The sequence below is a fragment of the Coffea arabica genome, chromosome 2c (genome assembly GCF_036785885.1).
Source record: "Coffea arabica cultivar ET-39 chromosome 2c, Coffea Arabica ET-39 HiFi, whole genome shotgun sequence".
Taxonomy (NCBI): domain Eukaryota; kingdom Viridiplantae; phylum Streptophyta; class Magnoliopsida; order Gentianales; family Rubiaceae; genus Coffea; species Coffea arabica.
The window spans coordinates 20,637,997-20,653,036 of record NC_092312.1 but is presented as its reverse complement, the minus strand read 5'-3'; the positions used below and the strand labels follow the sequence as shown (position 1 = coordinate 20,653,036).

General features: G+C 37.4%; 2 protein-coding genes across 5 annotated transcripts; one reads left to right on the top strand and one right to left on the bottom strand.

Annotated features, from left to right (window-relative positions):
* The first annotated feature begins 3,351 nt into the window (after positions 1-3,351).
* LOC140035191 (serine/threonine-protein kinase SRK2A) lies at positions 3,352-7,516 on the top strand. 4 transcript variants are annotated; one of them, XM_072075142.1, is made up of 11 exons: positions 3,352-3,737; positions 3,886-3,935; positions 4,026-4,213; positions 4,499-4,573; positions 4,671-4,772; positions 4,977-5,030; positions 5,170-5,262; positions 5,373-5,465; positions 5,557-5,661; positions 5,775-5,873; positions 6,877-7,516. In XM_072075142.1, exons 2-11 carry the CDS (start codon positions 3,920-3,922, stop codon positions 7,216-7,218), a joined length of 1,167 nt encoding a protein of 388 aa, XP_071931243.1. In that variant the 5' UTR covers positions 3,352-3,737; positions 3,886-3,919; the 3' UTR covers positions 7,219-7,516. The 4 variants fall into 4 exon arrangements, with proteins under 4 accessions (XP_071931243.1, XP_071931242.1, XP_071931245.1 ...); XM_072075141.1 differs by having other exon boundaries at positions 3,352-3,935; XM_072075144.1 differs by having other exon boundaries at positions 3,353-4,213; positions 4,453-4,573.
* Positions 7,517-9,081: 1,565 nt separating this feature from the next.
* LOC113731883 (thiamine biosynthetic bifunctional enzyme TH1, chloroplastic) lies at positions 9,082-15,029 on the bottom strand. The gene is made up of 10 exons (XM_027257379.2): positions 14,888-15,029; positions 14,546-14,797; positions 14,335-14,409; positions 14,066-14,141; positions 13,842-13,917; positions 12,733-12,867; positions 11,976-12,040; positions 11,760-11,887; positions 10,493-10,749; positions 9,082-9,833 (listed from the first exon to the last, which is right to left on the bottom strand). The coding sequence occupies exons 1-10, from the start codon at positions 14,930-14,932 to the stop codon at positions 9,302-9,304; spliced, it is 1,641 nt and encodes a 546-aa protein (XP_027113180.2). The 5' UTR covers positions 14,933-15,029; the 3' UTR covers positions 9,082-9,301.
* Between the last annotated feature and the right edge of the window lie 11 nt (positions 15,030-15,040).

Below are 15,040 nucleotides of genomic sequence, written 5' to 3'. Positions count from 1 at the left end.
CTCCCTCTCCCCCTTCCCTCCCCTCCTCTATTTCCTCTCCCGAAACTGCCAATGAAGCAGCAACTTTCTTTCTTTCTTTTTATACTTTTTTTCTTTTCCCCTCTCCTGCCCCCCACCCCTCTTCTCAATCCCCCGTCACCTCTCTCCTCTCCTATCCCCCTCGCCCTCCGACGCCAAAATTATTACAGCCATGGATTTTTTTTTTTTGAGCTTTTTCTCTTCCCATCTCCTCCCCTCCCCCAGCTACGATCTGGTCGCACGACCAGATCGCAGCCCCCTCCCCCTCCCCCTTTGGAATGGTCGCGCGACTAGATCGCAGCTAGCGGGAGGGGAGATGGAGAGGAAAAAAAAAGGAAGGCCGGCACCGGAAGCTATGGTGGAGGTGGTGGCTGGCGACGGAGGGCATGGTGGGTTGGGTGGGGGAGGAAAAAAAAGAAAAGTTGAAGGGAAAGTTTTTTGTGTATTAGATATTTTAAAGTGTGTAGGTTAAAAATTTTGATAAATTTTTTGGAGTTTCTATAACAAAAGTTCTTAAAAAACTTGTATTAAACAAACTTACTAAAAAACCAAGGTTCCAAACAAGGCCTTAGTTTGAACCTTACTTAAACCATTTCACTCTTACAGCTATGGGTATAATTTAAAAGTAACAAAACGTGACGCCATACAATTAGGGAGGCAATAGAGACAAGAGAAGATGCACGTCAAGAAGGAGTTTTTGGCTCCCAACCTTTAAATAGGGTGAGGGAGAGAGAGCATTCCCGTCCCATCCCTCGCTTATAATTTTAAGATTACATACATAATATAATATAATTATATATATGTAATACGAAATTGATAATATAATAATTGCTTATAATAAAATAATATAATTTTTCTTGTTAATTTTTTTGTGGTTAAATGATAATCTCATTATGTTAGTTTACTTTTTTATTTTGTTTTGGCACATAGTTTATAAAAAAAATGATGATTACTTCAAATCTCATGTGATATCAAATACAGGGAAACGCATTCACAAAATCAAAATGATTTCTAAACTTTGTCCCGTGCTAATTTTTTTTGCTAAAAAATCAAAAAGTGATTAGTAAATTCATTATTAGTATTTTATATATACATACACACTAACACACACAATCAAATAAAAAATAAAAGTAATAGTTGGGCAAGGCATTCGTTGGGGTAATGGGATGAGACGAGCACCATCCCCTGTACTACCCGCCAGGCCCTCACCTAAATTGTCATCCCTACATACACATAGTAGTCCCGCTTTATATGTTGTATAGATGAATTTCATTGTGCACAGCTAACAAGCACAATATGGTATTTTATATGCATACCTTCCAAATGCATGAAAATGTTTTAGCCATTTTAAAAAGTTTTGTAAATATGCGTATATATACATATATATATATATATATATATATAATATGAAGTTACACAAATTTATGTATCTGGTCAAGTAAATAGTTATAAGCATGCATTATCACCATACATACCTAAGGCCTCATTTGACAAGTGAATTTTTTTGGTGTTTATCTAAAATTTTATGGTAACTTACTGTAGAAGTTGTAAAAAAAAAAGTTTGAATTGTGTACATTTTTTAATATTTTGAAATGTATAGTTAAAATTTTTGATAAATTTTTTTAGGTTACTGTAATTAAAATTGTTAAAAAACTTGTAGCAGACCAAATTGACAAAAAACTTGTAGCAGAAAAAATTGACAAAAAACTTGTTTGCCAAACAACGCCTAATTTACATGAGAGACTTCTAAGTATGAGATAGAAATAAAAATATGTATATTTTAGTTTGTTTAACACCGGAAAAAAATTCAACATCTATATTTGTCAATTAAAACTAGTATTTAAAGGATTTAATCATATTTGCATGGCTATGGATATCCAAATATCTAGTTGTATATGACTCTCTATAAATCATGACCCGTCTTTTTGAGCTATATACGTCATATAAGTGAGTGAATTACTCAAAATCAAATGTTTTATAAAATTTTAGAATAGCTGATGAAATAACATGCAACATTCTTTAAATGCAACCAAAGGGCCTGTTTGACAAGTGGGTTTTTACCCAAGTTTGTCTACTACTAGTTTTTTTTTTTTTTTTTAATCAACTTTTGTTACAGTAACATAAAAAAACTTTTCAACATTTTTTACCCACACATTTCAAAATAGTCAAAAAAAAAATTATTCCCCTTTTCTTCTTCTTCCTATCCCACCCCAACCTACCACCACCTCTGCTGCCGGTTCCGACGCCGATCACCCCTTCCGACGCCAATTTTTTGCCCAAATAATAGAGAGATATGGAAATTAATCATGTTAAGGAATAAAGGGTATCTTTTTTAGGTATAATCCACAGATGTCCGCATCCGTTTAACAGTCTGCGACTAATCCTGTTCGAGCCGGGTTATGCCCTTTGCAGGTGAAAGCTCTCCCAATGTTGTTTTTTCCATTTTCATAGGTTTCGAACCTGAGACCTCATGGTTCAGGGATGCAAGTCCCATTCACTTGCACCAACATCCGTTAGTTCAAACTCCTATATAAGTGAGTAAATTACTCTAAAATGTGTTGTAAAATTTGATAGTTATACTACTAATGGAGAGTTGTATTAGTAACAAAATAGCTAGTTAAGTTTAAAGTTAAATTTGAAGGAAATTAGTTACACTAATAATGATTATTGTGTGAGACAGGGGGAATGAGGGGTATTTTTCACATTCTATAAGGTGACACAAAATTTTGACACTAATAAGTGTTCAGGTTATATATATATATATATAAATATGTATTCTATTATTCAAATGTATATCACTATTTCAAAAAGGGGTTTAAGATTCTATTTTACTCGCACAAGCTATTAACACGTTATTAACCATAGAAACAAATAATTAATCATAATTCCTAAGTAATTATTTGTCATGTTATCATAAACTCTAATAGGGGTACATTTTAACTTAAAAGATTGTTATGTTAAAGTTGTGACTCCCACAAATATGGGGAGAACCTTTGAGATCGTGTATATCTATTTTCCTATTCTCCAAAACGCACAATTCATATGTACAAGAAAGAAATCAGGACAAATTACAAAATATCTCCATAAGGAAAGATTCTATCACTTGACTCCATACAAAATATTTTCTTTCTGTTTTATGGACCATACGTCCATTATTTCCTTTGGTAATAAATGTACAAAAACGAAACAAAAGGAAATAATTATGGGTTGAGAACCGTAGAAAAATTTAACTAATTTGTAAAGCCTTTTTTTTTTTTTTTGGGAACAAGTAAAGGCCATTTTACCTCCAACTTGCATCCCATCCTTTGAGCACATGCTTGTGCAATTAAAGTAGGTACTCACAGTCATATACTTTAACAAATTCCAGGATATGAAAATCTCTGTCGCCACCTTTCTTTCTCATGCACATTCTCACTAGTGCTACAAATTCCTTGCTTTTCTTCAAATCATAGTCCAATTAAAAAAAGAAAAAATTCCCTGCCCCCAATCAAAAACCCATCTCAAATTCACCACCATCCCAATCAATTCCTTGATAAACCTTTCGCAATCAAAACCCCCTTTTTTGCCATCATCAAATCTGCTTTCTGTATAAACCCTGAGTTCCTTTCCCAAATTCACTCAAAATTGAGTAAATCTCAGCTTTGCTTTTTGGGATTTGGCATATTTGGAGAATTTGTGAGATTCCCAGTTGCAATCTAGCTGGAAAGTGTCAATGGAAGGTCAAAAAGTTTAGCTTTTATCGAAGTCAAATATTGGGCGTTATTGTTTGAGTCTTCTTAATTTTTCAATTTCATCAAAAGATTGGATCTTTTGGACCTTATTGGATAAAGCTTTAGTCTATATTTTGCTTCCTTTTCATTGGTTTAGGGTTTGGTGTTGAAGGGAGGTGTCAGAGTGTTTGATGATTGAGCGTGGAGGCAAGAATTGAAGTTCAGTTTGGAGAATATTTCTGGGTTTAGTTTGATTTTGTTGGTTTATATAATTAAGGTTTTTGTTCTTTTGCTTAGAGCTATATATTGGCAACAGACGACGGGAAAAAAAAACCAAAAAATCAACAAGAGAAAAAGGACAAAAGATGGACAAGTATGAGCTTGTTAAGGATATTGGTTCTGGGAATTTTGGTGTGGCTAGGCTTATGAGGAACAAGGAGACCAAGGAGCTCGTTGCTATGAAATACATTGAAAGAGGGCTCAAGGTGAAATTTCCTTCCATTCCTCTGTTTGTGGTGATTTAACATGCTTTTATTTATTTTTTCTTATAATTGGTTACAATTAATTGTGTAGCTCCTTCTCTTTTCAGCTTTGGATTTTGGGGCACACTTTTTTCCCTATTGTTTGTTGTTGTAAACTTCATACTATTACATTTTTTGGGGGTTTGTCATCATGCGTTTTCTTCTATATACGTTAGAGGTTGATTTCAAAGAATGAAGTCCAGTGGAGTTTCAGGTATTGATGCCAGAATTGTGATTCCTTCTCTGTAGATCGATGAGAACGTTGCACGAGAGATTATAAATCACAGATCTCTTAGGCATCCAAACATTATTCGATTCAAGGAGGTGAGCCTCTCCAGTTCTTTATTTTCCTATATTTCAGTTTTTGTGTGCATAAAGTAGAATGCTTAGGGACCCTTGGGCGTTTGATTTGGATTTGCAGGTGGTGTTGACTCCAACACATCTTGCTATAGTTATGGAGTATGCAGCTGGAGGGGAACTCTTTGAAAGAATCTGTAATGCTGGAAGGTTTAGCGAGGATGAGGTATAATATCTTGTATGAAAGTACTTTTGGAAGTTAGCTACCATTTCCGTTCACATTGGAAAAAAAGAAGATTGAAGACGAAGAAGAGGACCCTTCGTTTTTGCTTTCCTTTCCTTTGGGGGGAAGGGAGGGAGGAACTCTGTTTTATAGCTATATGTTTATAAATCCAGAAGCTAATTTGTCTTTTTGGCTCCAAATATTCAGGCCAGGTATTTCTTCCAGCAGCTCATTTCAGGAGTCAACTACTGCCATTTCATGGTAAATTGGCAGTTAATCTCCTGTATAGTTATATTTTGTAATTTTATATACTCAAGAAACCTGTATATGATTGAATTCATCAAATTTGTAAATATATTACGTGCTCACATGTGATTTCATTACCAAATGCTTTCTACAGCAAATATGCCACAGAGACTTGAAGCTGGAGAATACTCTTTTGGATGGAAGCCCTGCTCCACGTTTGAAAATATGTGATTTTGGTTACTCTAAGGTGTACATCATGATTCGTCAGTTGAAACTTTGGATTCATTTTCAATGATATGTATATTCCTGCTCTTACTATTTTTTTTGCCTTCTCCCTCTCTTCTTCACTCGGTCTAGTCATCTCTTCTGCATTCAAGACCCAAATCAACAGTTGGCACTCCAGCTTATATAGCTCCTGAAGTTCTATCTAGGCGAGAATATGATGGAAAGGTTTGTCCTTTTTATTTCTTCTTATTCCCCTTCGGAAACAAAGATTTGCCTGTTGTAGGCCATGTTTTAGAACTTTAGTTTGTCTTTTCAGCTAGCTGATGTTTGGTCATGTGGAGTGACACTGTATGTTATGCTCGTTGGAGCTTACCCTTTTGAAGACCAAGAAGATCCGAAAAACTTTAGGAAGACCATTCAAGTGAGTTTTTCTATTTTGCTGTTCCAAAAGCGACTAGGTGGAAAGTTATCATTATCTTTTTGTCATAGAGGAATATGATGTTATTGATACATTTCTTTGCTATGCTTCTTCAGCGAATTATGGCCGTGCAGTACAAGGTACCTGATTATGTTCACATATCTCAAGAATGTAGGCACCTTCTTTCTCGCATATTCGTTGCTAATCCAGCTCGGGTACGTTATTGATTGATGTGAATCTGTTTCTGTTGACTATCTACGTTAAACTGGTTTCATTAGATAATGGGTGACATGCTTGGTAGGAGACCATTTTGTGTGTGTTGTGTCAAAGGTTGGATAGGTTAAAAATATCTTTGTTGCTCATATGAAGAGACTAGTTATTGATCTGCAGCTGGCTTTTTAACCATCAGAACATGATTATGTTAGCCCGATCAACTTCCCCCTGGCATTGATGCTAAGATACATAAATTTATGTTCCTTCTGCACAGTCTCTGTCTGCAAAGCAAATAACATGATAACTCTTTTAGTAATTTTTGTTGCCTTTCTACACAATAGAGGGAACCTTATACTCTGGTTTTACTCCAGGACGGTTTTGTTTGCTTTACCTGTGCAATAATAAGCAGTTTGGTCTGCTTCAGCTCTCTCTAATGTGGTTTAGCCCCTAGAGTGTTAATTTTATTGTTGCCCTGATATCTGTCGATAGCGCTTTATGATAGGTTAGGCTTTAACTTTATCTTCAATAAGGTTGTGCTTTTGAGAACTTAGATGGTCATGATTTGTAGCTGGAGTATTTCACCTTTCTTTAGTTTTTCATGGTTCTTGTGGGAAAATATGGCGAGTCATTTGTCATCATTTTTTTGCTTTACCTGTTCAATGGAAAGTATGTCATGATTTTGTGTGGTGATTGCTTATCCTCCAGTGGCATATATATATATATATATATATATATATATATATATATATATATTTGGATCCTAGAACCTCAGGATTGCAAGTCCCTTTTTGGATTTAGATACTTCTTCTAGCGTAACAGAAATTCTTAATCTATTTTCAAGATTGGCATGCACTTTTAGGGAAGCAACTGTCACTGGAAGTAGCTTTTTGTGCTCCTCATTGATCTGCCTGCTCTTATTGGTTGAGCAGTCTTTCCATTGAAATGCCAAAAAAGTGAACTTGCTGGGCTGAATACAACTCTCACCAAATTGATCTTGATTTGCAGAGAATTACAATCAAAGACATAAAAACTCATCCATGGTTTCTGAAGAATTTGCCTAGGGAATTAACAGATGCAGCTCAAGCTGCCTATTACAGAAAAGAAAATCCGACCTTTTCCCTTCAAACTGTCGAAGAGATCACTAAAATTGTTGCAGAAGCAAAGACGCCCCCTCCCGCTTCCCGTTCAATTGGTGGCTTTGGATGGGGAGGTGAGGAAGATGAGGAGAAAGAAGAAGATGTGGAGGGGGAAGTTGAGGAGGAGGAGGAGGAGGAGGAGGAGGAGGAGGATGAATATGATAAACAAGTGAAAGAGGCGCAAGCGAGCGGAGAATTTCAGCTCAGCTGAGGGCTCTTTTCCCGTATTCGAGTAGTCCTAGCCCTGAAGTCCATGAACTGCGGGTGTTTTCATGATCGTGTAAAGATATGTTAAACTTGGTAGATTATGAGATATTGTGGCAAAGAGGTTTGTGAATCGCAGGTAGTGTGATAGTTCTGTGTGCGTTGCATAGTGAGGTAAAGACATAGAGAGCCCTGTTTGGTCATCAGCATATGGAGCTCAAGCATTAGTTTGGCTTTGCGTGCATAATATTCTGTCCATTTGACTGTTTGCGTCAATTAAAATACATCTTGTCTTCTACAGCTTAGTCGTATTTTGGTGAGTCGGAAGTCATTTGCCTTTGTTTTTGGCCTTTTCCATGGCTAATTTGTCTTCTACAGTTTAGTCGTATTTTGGTGAGCCCGAAGTCATTTGTCTTCTTTTTTGGCCTTTTCCATGGCTAATTTTTTTTGCACACACTCACCGTGTAAACGAGAGATGGGTGTGTTGCTCAGGCAGATTGTGACGAGCATCACCTAGTGAAGCTTGGTTAAAAAACACAACAAATTTTTGTTTACGGTACGAAACGAGATCCATTACCTACTCTTGACTTCTAACCAATTTACCGGTCTTCCTAATGAACAATTTTTTGTTTTTGCCCTTTTTTGGGCTAATAACAATGTACACACTATTTTTTTTTTTTTTAACTTTTACCAACCACGCTGGCAGTCAGCTCTAAACTTTACGCAAGAAAAAACTGATTAGTTCAGCAAGGACTTGGAAGATTGGTTTCACTCATCTCTCGAATGAAACTCCTCTCAGCTCCTTTTTTCGGGAAAGAAAAATTACTCATATCCACAGAAACATGATGAGGAGGATGAACGAGATTGGATCATAACCTTTTTGTCATATATATGAAAAAGTATACGAAGCCATGATTGCTATGCCAGAAAAGCGTTCCACAACGGAACATCTGAAGTGGAATCCGACTCCACAACTAAGCTCTGCTGGACTCTTCCAGTCCCTTCACACGCACACGTTTATACTTTTGTCATCATTTAACAATCAAGTGTAGTCATTTGTCAAGGCAGAGATATTATTATTGCCGATGATAAGTTAAAAATGAAAATTCGGTGAATCACTTTTAACGAAACATTTTCAAGAGATCCTATTATAGTAGTGTTTTAAAGAGCTCTTCCTGGCCAACTGACTATTCTAGTAATAGTAGTTGATAACCTAGAGCTTTTAATTCCTTAATTCTGGATCAACCCGTAGTCCATCTAAACTAATCAAAATAACCGCAATAAGAATGACGGGAATATATTTGGACCTTTACTCGAGTTAGCGTGTCACGGCATAGCCCGAAAATCAAAATCACAGATTAGAGTTTAATTCACTCTAGTCGCTCGTCCCTCTTCTTGCAATGCAACGTTAATATACTACTGTTCACGCAGCTTGGATCACCACCCAGTACTCTAATTGTAGGCTCTCAAGTCCCACCTAGCATTGATGGAATGTAGGATATACAAAACTCAGCCAGCACCACATATCCCAAGTGCAAACTCAAATCAGAGATACAGAGACAGATTAAAAGAGATCGACAAACTAAGAAGGCGACGGGGAATTTGAAACCCCCCGCCCCCCCCCCCCCCCTTTTTTTTTTTACATTTGAAAAAAAAAAGGGCAGAGGTAGATTGATGGATGTACACCTCCCATCAACAACACCAAAGACGTAATGATAAAAAAAAAAGAAAAGAAAAGATTAGGTGTCCAAAAAAGAAAATCAATGCTCTTATCATCAAAGTGGAAGACAAGGAATGGAAATCCACTTTTGTGGCGACAATTTTGCTTACTAGAGGTGCACGCTACGGAGAGAACATTAGCTGCAAGGGATCACCAAAAGTAAGAACTTACGTGGGATATACTGAGTCCAGTATAAAAGATGGTTGATTTCACCTAAAATTTTGATCAAGCAACTTACCTTTATCCTGGTTGACACTGGACATGAAGTTACGAGTCTTATGACGGAGACTACAGTTATTGCCCTTGAGACAAGTCTAATTCGCTAGCTAACTTGTCTAGACTCTACAATAGAAACTCTCACTGTTCTATCTCACCTTATTTCAGTGTTCGACTCCACTAGCACTTTATGCAGCTTCTGTGTCTCAATCAAGACAGATTCCCGATCAAAGAGCGCAGATACCACTGCTACACCTTTCAGATTTGGGGCCTGTAACTTCATCACTGAGTGAGCGTTTGAAATTCCAATTCCACCAATGGCAACCACAGGTAACTTGGAAGCCAAACATACGGTTTTTAGCCCATCCAAACCAAGAGTCGGGTTGTTTTCTTTTGTGTTTGTTGGGTATACACCACCACAGCCAATGTAATCAGCACCATCAACCCATGCTTCTTGAGCTTGCTCTGGTGTTTTGCACGAGACACCAATGATTTTGTCAGGCCCAAGAAGAACGCGTGCAACATGAGCAGGCATGTCAGACTGGCCAACATGCACCCCATCAGCATCACAAGCAAGGGCAATGTCAACTCTATCATTTATCAGCAAAGGCACACCATGTTGGCGACAAATTTCCAAACATGCTTTGGCTGATTCCAGAAAGTCTCGAGTGTCAGCCTCCTTTTCCCTTCAAGGGTTATAGAAAAGTAAGATTAGCAATGACTGATTTTGCCGCCCGATGAAATTATTTAAGCATAATATATGCACTGCACATCCTAAAAATGAGATTTGCTTCTTCGAGAATTTGGTTTCTTATCAAGGGAACCGCAAACTGAAACACCTGAGTGATACTGTCAAAATAATCTGTGCATGTTAAAACGAATGGCAGCACTATTTGTTGATTCTTTAGGTTTAGATCAGAGCAGATTACAAAAGTTTGAAGCTTCATGTGAAAAGTGAAAACCATAGCAAACCCATATTTACTGTATAAGTAATCTGAAGCATAGCGTTTAATGGGTTAAACATTTGCTAATGGCATGAATTTTTATTCAAAGGCTGTCTGAAAGGCAAAATCATGGTGATCTGCCTCATTCATGCTGTATCCTTATTTATACCCTTGCTCCCACTTAAGCAAATGGAAAAAACCACACAACCGTTAAAAGTAAAAGGGCAAAAAACACAAAGGAACAATCAAGTAGATGTTTACGTGGCTAATATAAAACTTTAAAATTTGATATGGATAGCCATGCACAACAAAAACCCAACTAAAGTAGTAACCATACCATACTTAAAAAACCCAAAGAGGGGGGTGGGGGAACAAAAATAATAAATCAAATTAGCACAAACCTCAGCTGAACAATGGTGGCACCACCTTGAATGGCAGCTTTCACAGCATCAGTGATTGAACGATCCCATTTCTGGTTCATCCTTGAGTCTGTAACAGCATATAGGAAGAGATTGCTGGGATCAAACAGGGACTGCCTAGATGACCCATGGGCATACTTTTTCAGCTTCAAGAAAGGGTCAAAAGGACCATGAGGTCCATTTCCAATGAGAATATTCTTACTATAACCCAAAGCAGATTCAATGAAGCGTTTTGCTACCTGAAAGAACCAGATAGAGAAAAACTTAGGATCAAATAAACAATATAAAACAAGTAATGAAGCCAAAAGAAACCCCATAAACAACTCTGTAATGAATTGTTCTTTCCTTTTGGGCTGAAACGGGGGGAACAGCATAGACTAGTCATAATTAATTTGTCGAGTAAAAATGCACATACTACCATGCAACATCAGAGGACAAGAACTCCAGGGTGTGTATGAAGAAAAGGATCCCAAGGAGATCAAAGAGGACTCCGCTAACCAAATTAACCACACATGCATTCACCTCTCTCCAGACACGCAGCTCGGAACACTCCCTTTGTGTAAGTTGCTGAATTATACTTTGAGAAGAGAGAACATGGAGAAGCTTAATAGTCAGCATTACAGTACTAAGGTACATGGTGAATCTTCAAACCCCTAAAAAAATTTTGCCCTCATTGCATTGTGTCATTACTGCTCGCATTCACCTCTTAGATATTGCAATGTCCTACAGATCATAAACTACCCAAATTAAGTTGAAATTGCTTATCATCTTTCTAATTCCCTGTCGTCATAGGCTGTCAACCTTCACCGCTACTTTTTAAGTGAATACCAGTGTTCTTATCATACCCTCTCTTAAGTACACTACCAATCATTAAGGATTCAGTGAATATCAATGCCAAAGTGCACCGACTGATGATTTATCTACATAGATTTCTGAAAAAGCATGCTATAGTAGGGCTTAAAAAGTGTAGCGTCTATTTTTGCACAGGTCAAACAACCATATTATGGATCAGCAACTTAAAAAACAGCTCATGCCCAGTTAGACATTGAGAGTAGCAAGATGCATTAAGAATGAGAAAACTTTCCTTTAAAATATCTTCTTCCTCCTTTTGATTTATGCATATGCACTAATGCTTAGTCAGCTTCTTGAATTTTCATATAAAAAACCAAAATGGGACTTAAAATTGCTTATATCACTATGTTACCAGAGGTGCACTATCATAGAAAAAAGCAGATATTGAGTCAACTACCTTTACAGCAGAAATCACTGAAGAGCCTTTTGCTAGCTCAGCTGCAATAGATGAAGCCAAACTACAACCAGTTCCATGAGTATTTGGAGTTTTTATGCGTGAAGTGCGGAACTCAAAATAATTCTCGCCTACAAGGTCAAACTGAACAAATATTAATACAAGTTCATGTCTGAGCAAACTCATGAAATTCACTACAAGAAGGCTGTGAAACATTACCATCATATAAAACATCAACAGCATCTAATGAAGCAGGGAGGTCACCTCCTTTTACTAGTACATTTCTGAAATAAATAACTTCAGTCAGCATGTGTTCATCAATAATTAGAAGAATATACCAAGAAAGTATGAAAAACTCCACAAGGAACGGGGGAATGGAGGTTTGACCTAATGCTTAAGTGTTCACTGAACTTAATCCTGCAAGTTTCAGTGAGAAGTAAATTCCCATTTAACACGGTAAAGCTAAGCCAAAAAAAAAAAACCACGATATTGCCTTTTCTAATGCAAAAGCTGTGAATTCTACAGCCCGATCAAATATGCGAGCAAGCTATTTTGACTTCCAGTTGCTTCCCTACTTCTCAGCAAATAATAGTTTCAGAACTGCCTGCCCCTAAACAAAAGCAGATGATGCACAAAGCCGAGTCAAATGTGGTCACAAACTACCAAATTGGATTTGGACCCGACAAATTTAATGCATTGACCATGTTATGGAGCGCCTTGATGTAGGCAATGCTAAGTTCAATTAGCTATGAGTCGACATGAAACCTCAACTAACATTATTTAATGCTCCAAAAAGCTTTTCCAGCTAACAAGTACCCTCAACTTTTCTACATCTTTAAAATAATTGAAGATAATCAGAGATTTGCTCTTTTGCCCAACCTATCAAGTCCCATAATAAGGTATATGAAGACTTCAAATTTCAAATTAATTAGCCATGCAGCAAAAGTTATGGTTTGATGCATTTGAAGCAACTCACTTTGGGCCAAAATGATGTATATATTTTGCAGCAGAATGCATGTCTGCAAGTGATTCCAACGGCATACCACCCAACAAAGCAGACGCCTCTTTTAGATTTGGGGTAACTATCTCAGCCATGGGAAGCAGTTCCTCCCTATTATTGGGAAACAAGAAACAATCAGTTAGACAGGATTACCTACAGAAGCACGAAAAAGGACTATTACTCTAGAAGATTTTGAGATAAATCATAGCAATTGGCAAGTAAGCCAAGACCCACAACCAACCTCAGAGAAAGAAATGAAAACAGTGGATGTGTGTTCTCATAAGATCTTCAATGAAGTCTTCTGTCCTCTAAAGCAAATGCCTACACTATCTAAGCCAAACTAGAGGACATTCCTTGCTTTGCATTTTCATATAATTGCTGCTTCAGTATTGAAGTAGTAAGGAAAAAAAGGAAATGTTGGAAGTCCAAATGGAATGAGATATGAGAGGTAATACTGCATTCTCAATGGCCATACATTTGAATGAGGTAAAACAGAAAATTGCAGAACGTTCCTGAATTAGTATTGCACTAATTAATAGGTAAGATACAACAAGCAAACTCGACAATGTTTACCAGATAACATCTGTAGATAGGATGCATGCGGGGATGCAATGACACATATCTTCGGCAAGTTCATACCGAATGAAGGTAAGGCATCATTCCAGGTCACTGTAATAAGCACAGGCTGTATAATGACACTACAACAACTGAGAGGGAATAACTTGGGGGAGTCCAAGCATGAAATGACCACTCTATACGATGACCAACCAATTCCAGCTAACTTCTACTTATTAAACATATGATCTCGAACAGGTTGGCAGATGTTTTCTTAACCAAAAAGTCATAAAGGGGGTTCAGAGGTAACCCATGGTAGAGAGGTAAATAGAAGTATCTCTACTGGTTATAGAGCCCGGCATAGCTACTCAGACAGAGAAAGTTAAAAAGCATGAAGAGCCTAGGTACCTTTTTAGAAATGAGGCCACTGAGCACAACCAGGCACCACTTATTTGGGGCATACAAAAGGAAGAAGGGGAGAAGAAAATAAACTAACTTCTGTATCGATGGAGATTTAATGCTTAACATACCTAAAGCTAGAAAGAATAGAGGGACCAGCCAGTGTGTCACCACTTGTAGATACCATAACAGGATCAACCACTAAAGCTGCCTTCAGAATAATGATGACAGTCCATTAAAGTCCAATTAATAGTACTTGAATGTATATTAGAAGATAAGCATATAGTTATCTGAGCAGTACCTTTTATTGGATTGAAATTCATAGAAATAATTAAATCATCTAATTCTGCATTACCTCGAACTGGAAATTCCTGAAGATATCTACAGAGGACTTTGACTATACCAGTTGAAGGAAGCATTCCTGTTTTCACCTAAAATTAGGTCAGCACTCTTACATGTCAACTCAAATGAATCAAAATGCATTCCACTTCAAATAGAAGAAATAATACAAAGTTTTAAACAAAAGCCAAGAACTTGTTCAAAAACATGTTTACGGAAAAAAAAATAAAGAGGCTAAACTAACGGCAATTAAACTGGCGTATACATGATTAAGCATTCACTTACAACATCAGGACGCATGTCCGATAGCACGGAGTGCAGCTGCTCCAGGACAAAATCCTCCGGCAGAACATTCACACCCTAAGATCACACAAGCCAACAATTAACTATTACTCATAAATGCAACAACTAAACAGCGATTAAGCCGGTGGCAGAAACCAATTAATATACTAACTCGGCTCAGATAAAAGCAATAATACAGGTTATAAGAACTGACCTGAACTCCAACGGTATTCTGCGCAGTGACAGCCGTGATAACAGTGGAACAGTAGACTCCTCTAGCAGCACATGCCTTGAGGTCCGCTTGAATTCCAGCGCCGGCGCCGGAATCGGAACCGGCAACGGTGAGAACATGCGGAATTCTTACCTGATCCTCTGGTGGCATTGCTGCCTTAACTTCGAAACCCCTCACTTTGTTAAGTTGATGAACTTTTGTAGAAATTAAATCCGGTTTTAACAGGGAAAGGCTCTGAAAGTTGAGAAAATAAAAGAGAAATTTAAGTTGAGTGGGCAATTAGTAAATTAGCCAAAATTGGTACTGGTTCTATTGAAAAATTACCGGGGCCTTAGGAGTTGAGACGACGCGAGTGCAATGGAATCCCATGCGACTGAGCCAAAAGTTATCTTCCTATTTTTAGCGCTTGCATTGCATTTGGTGGGATGACTTTTCTTCTTGTATTTACGGCGTGATGATCGATGACTGACATATATA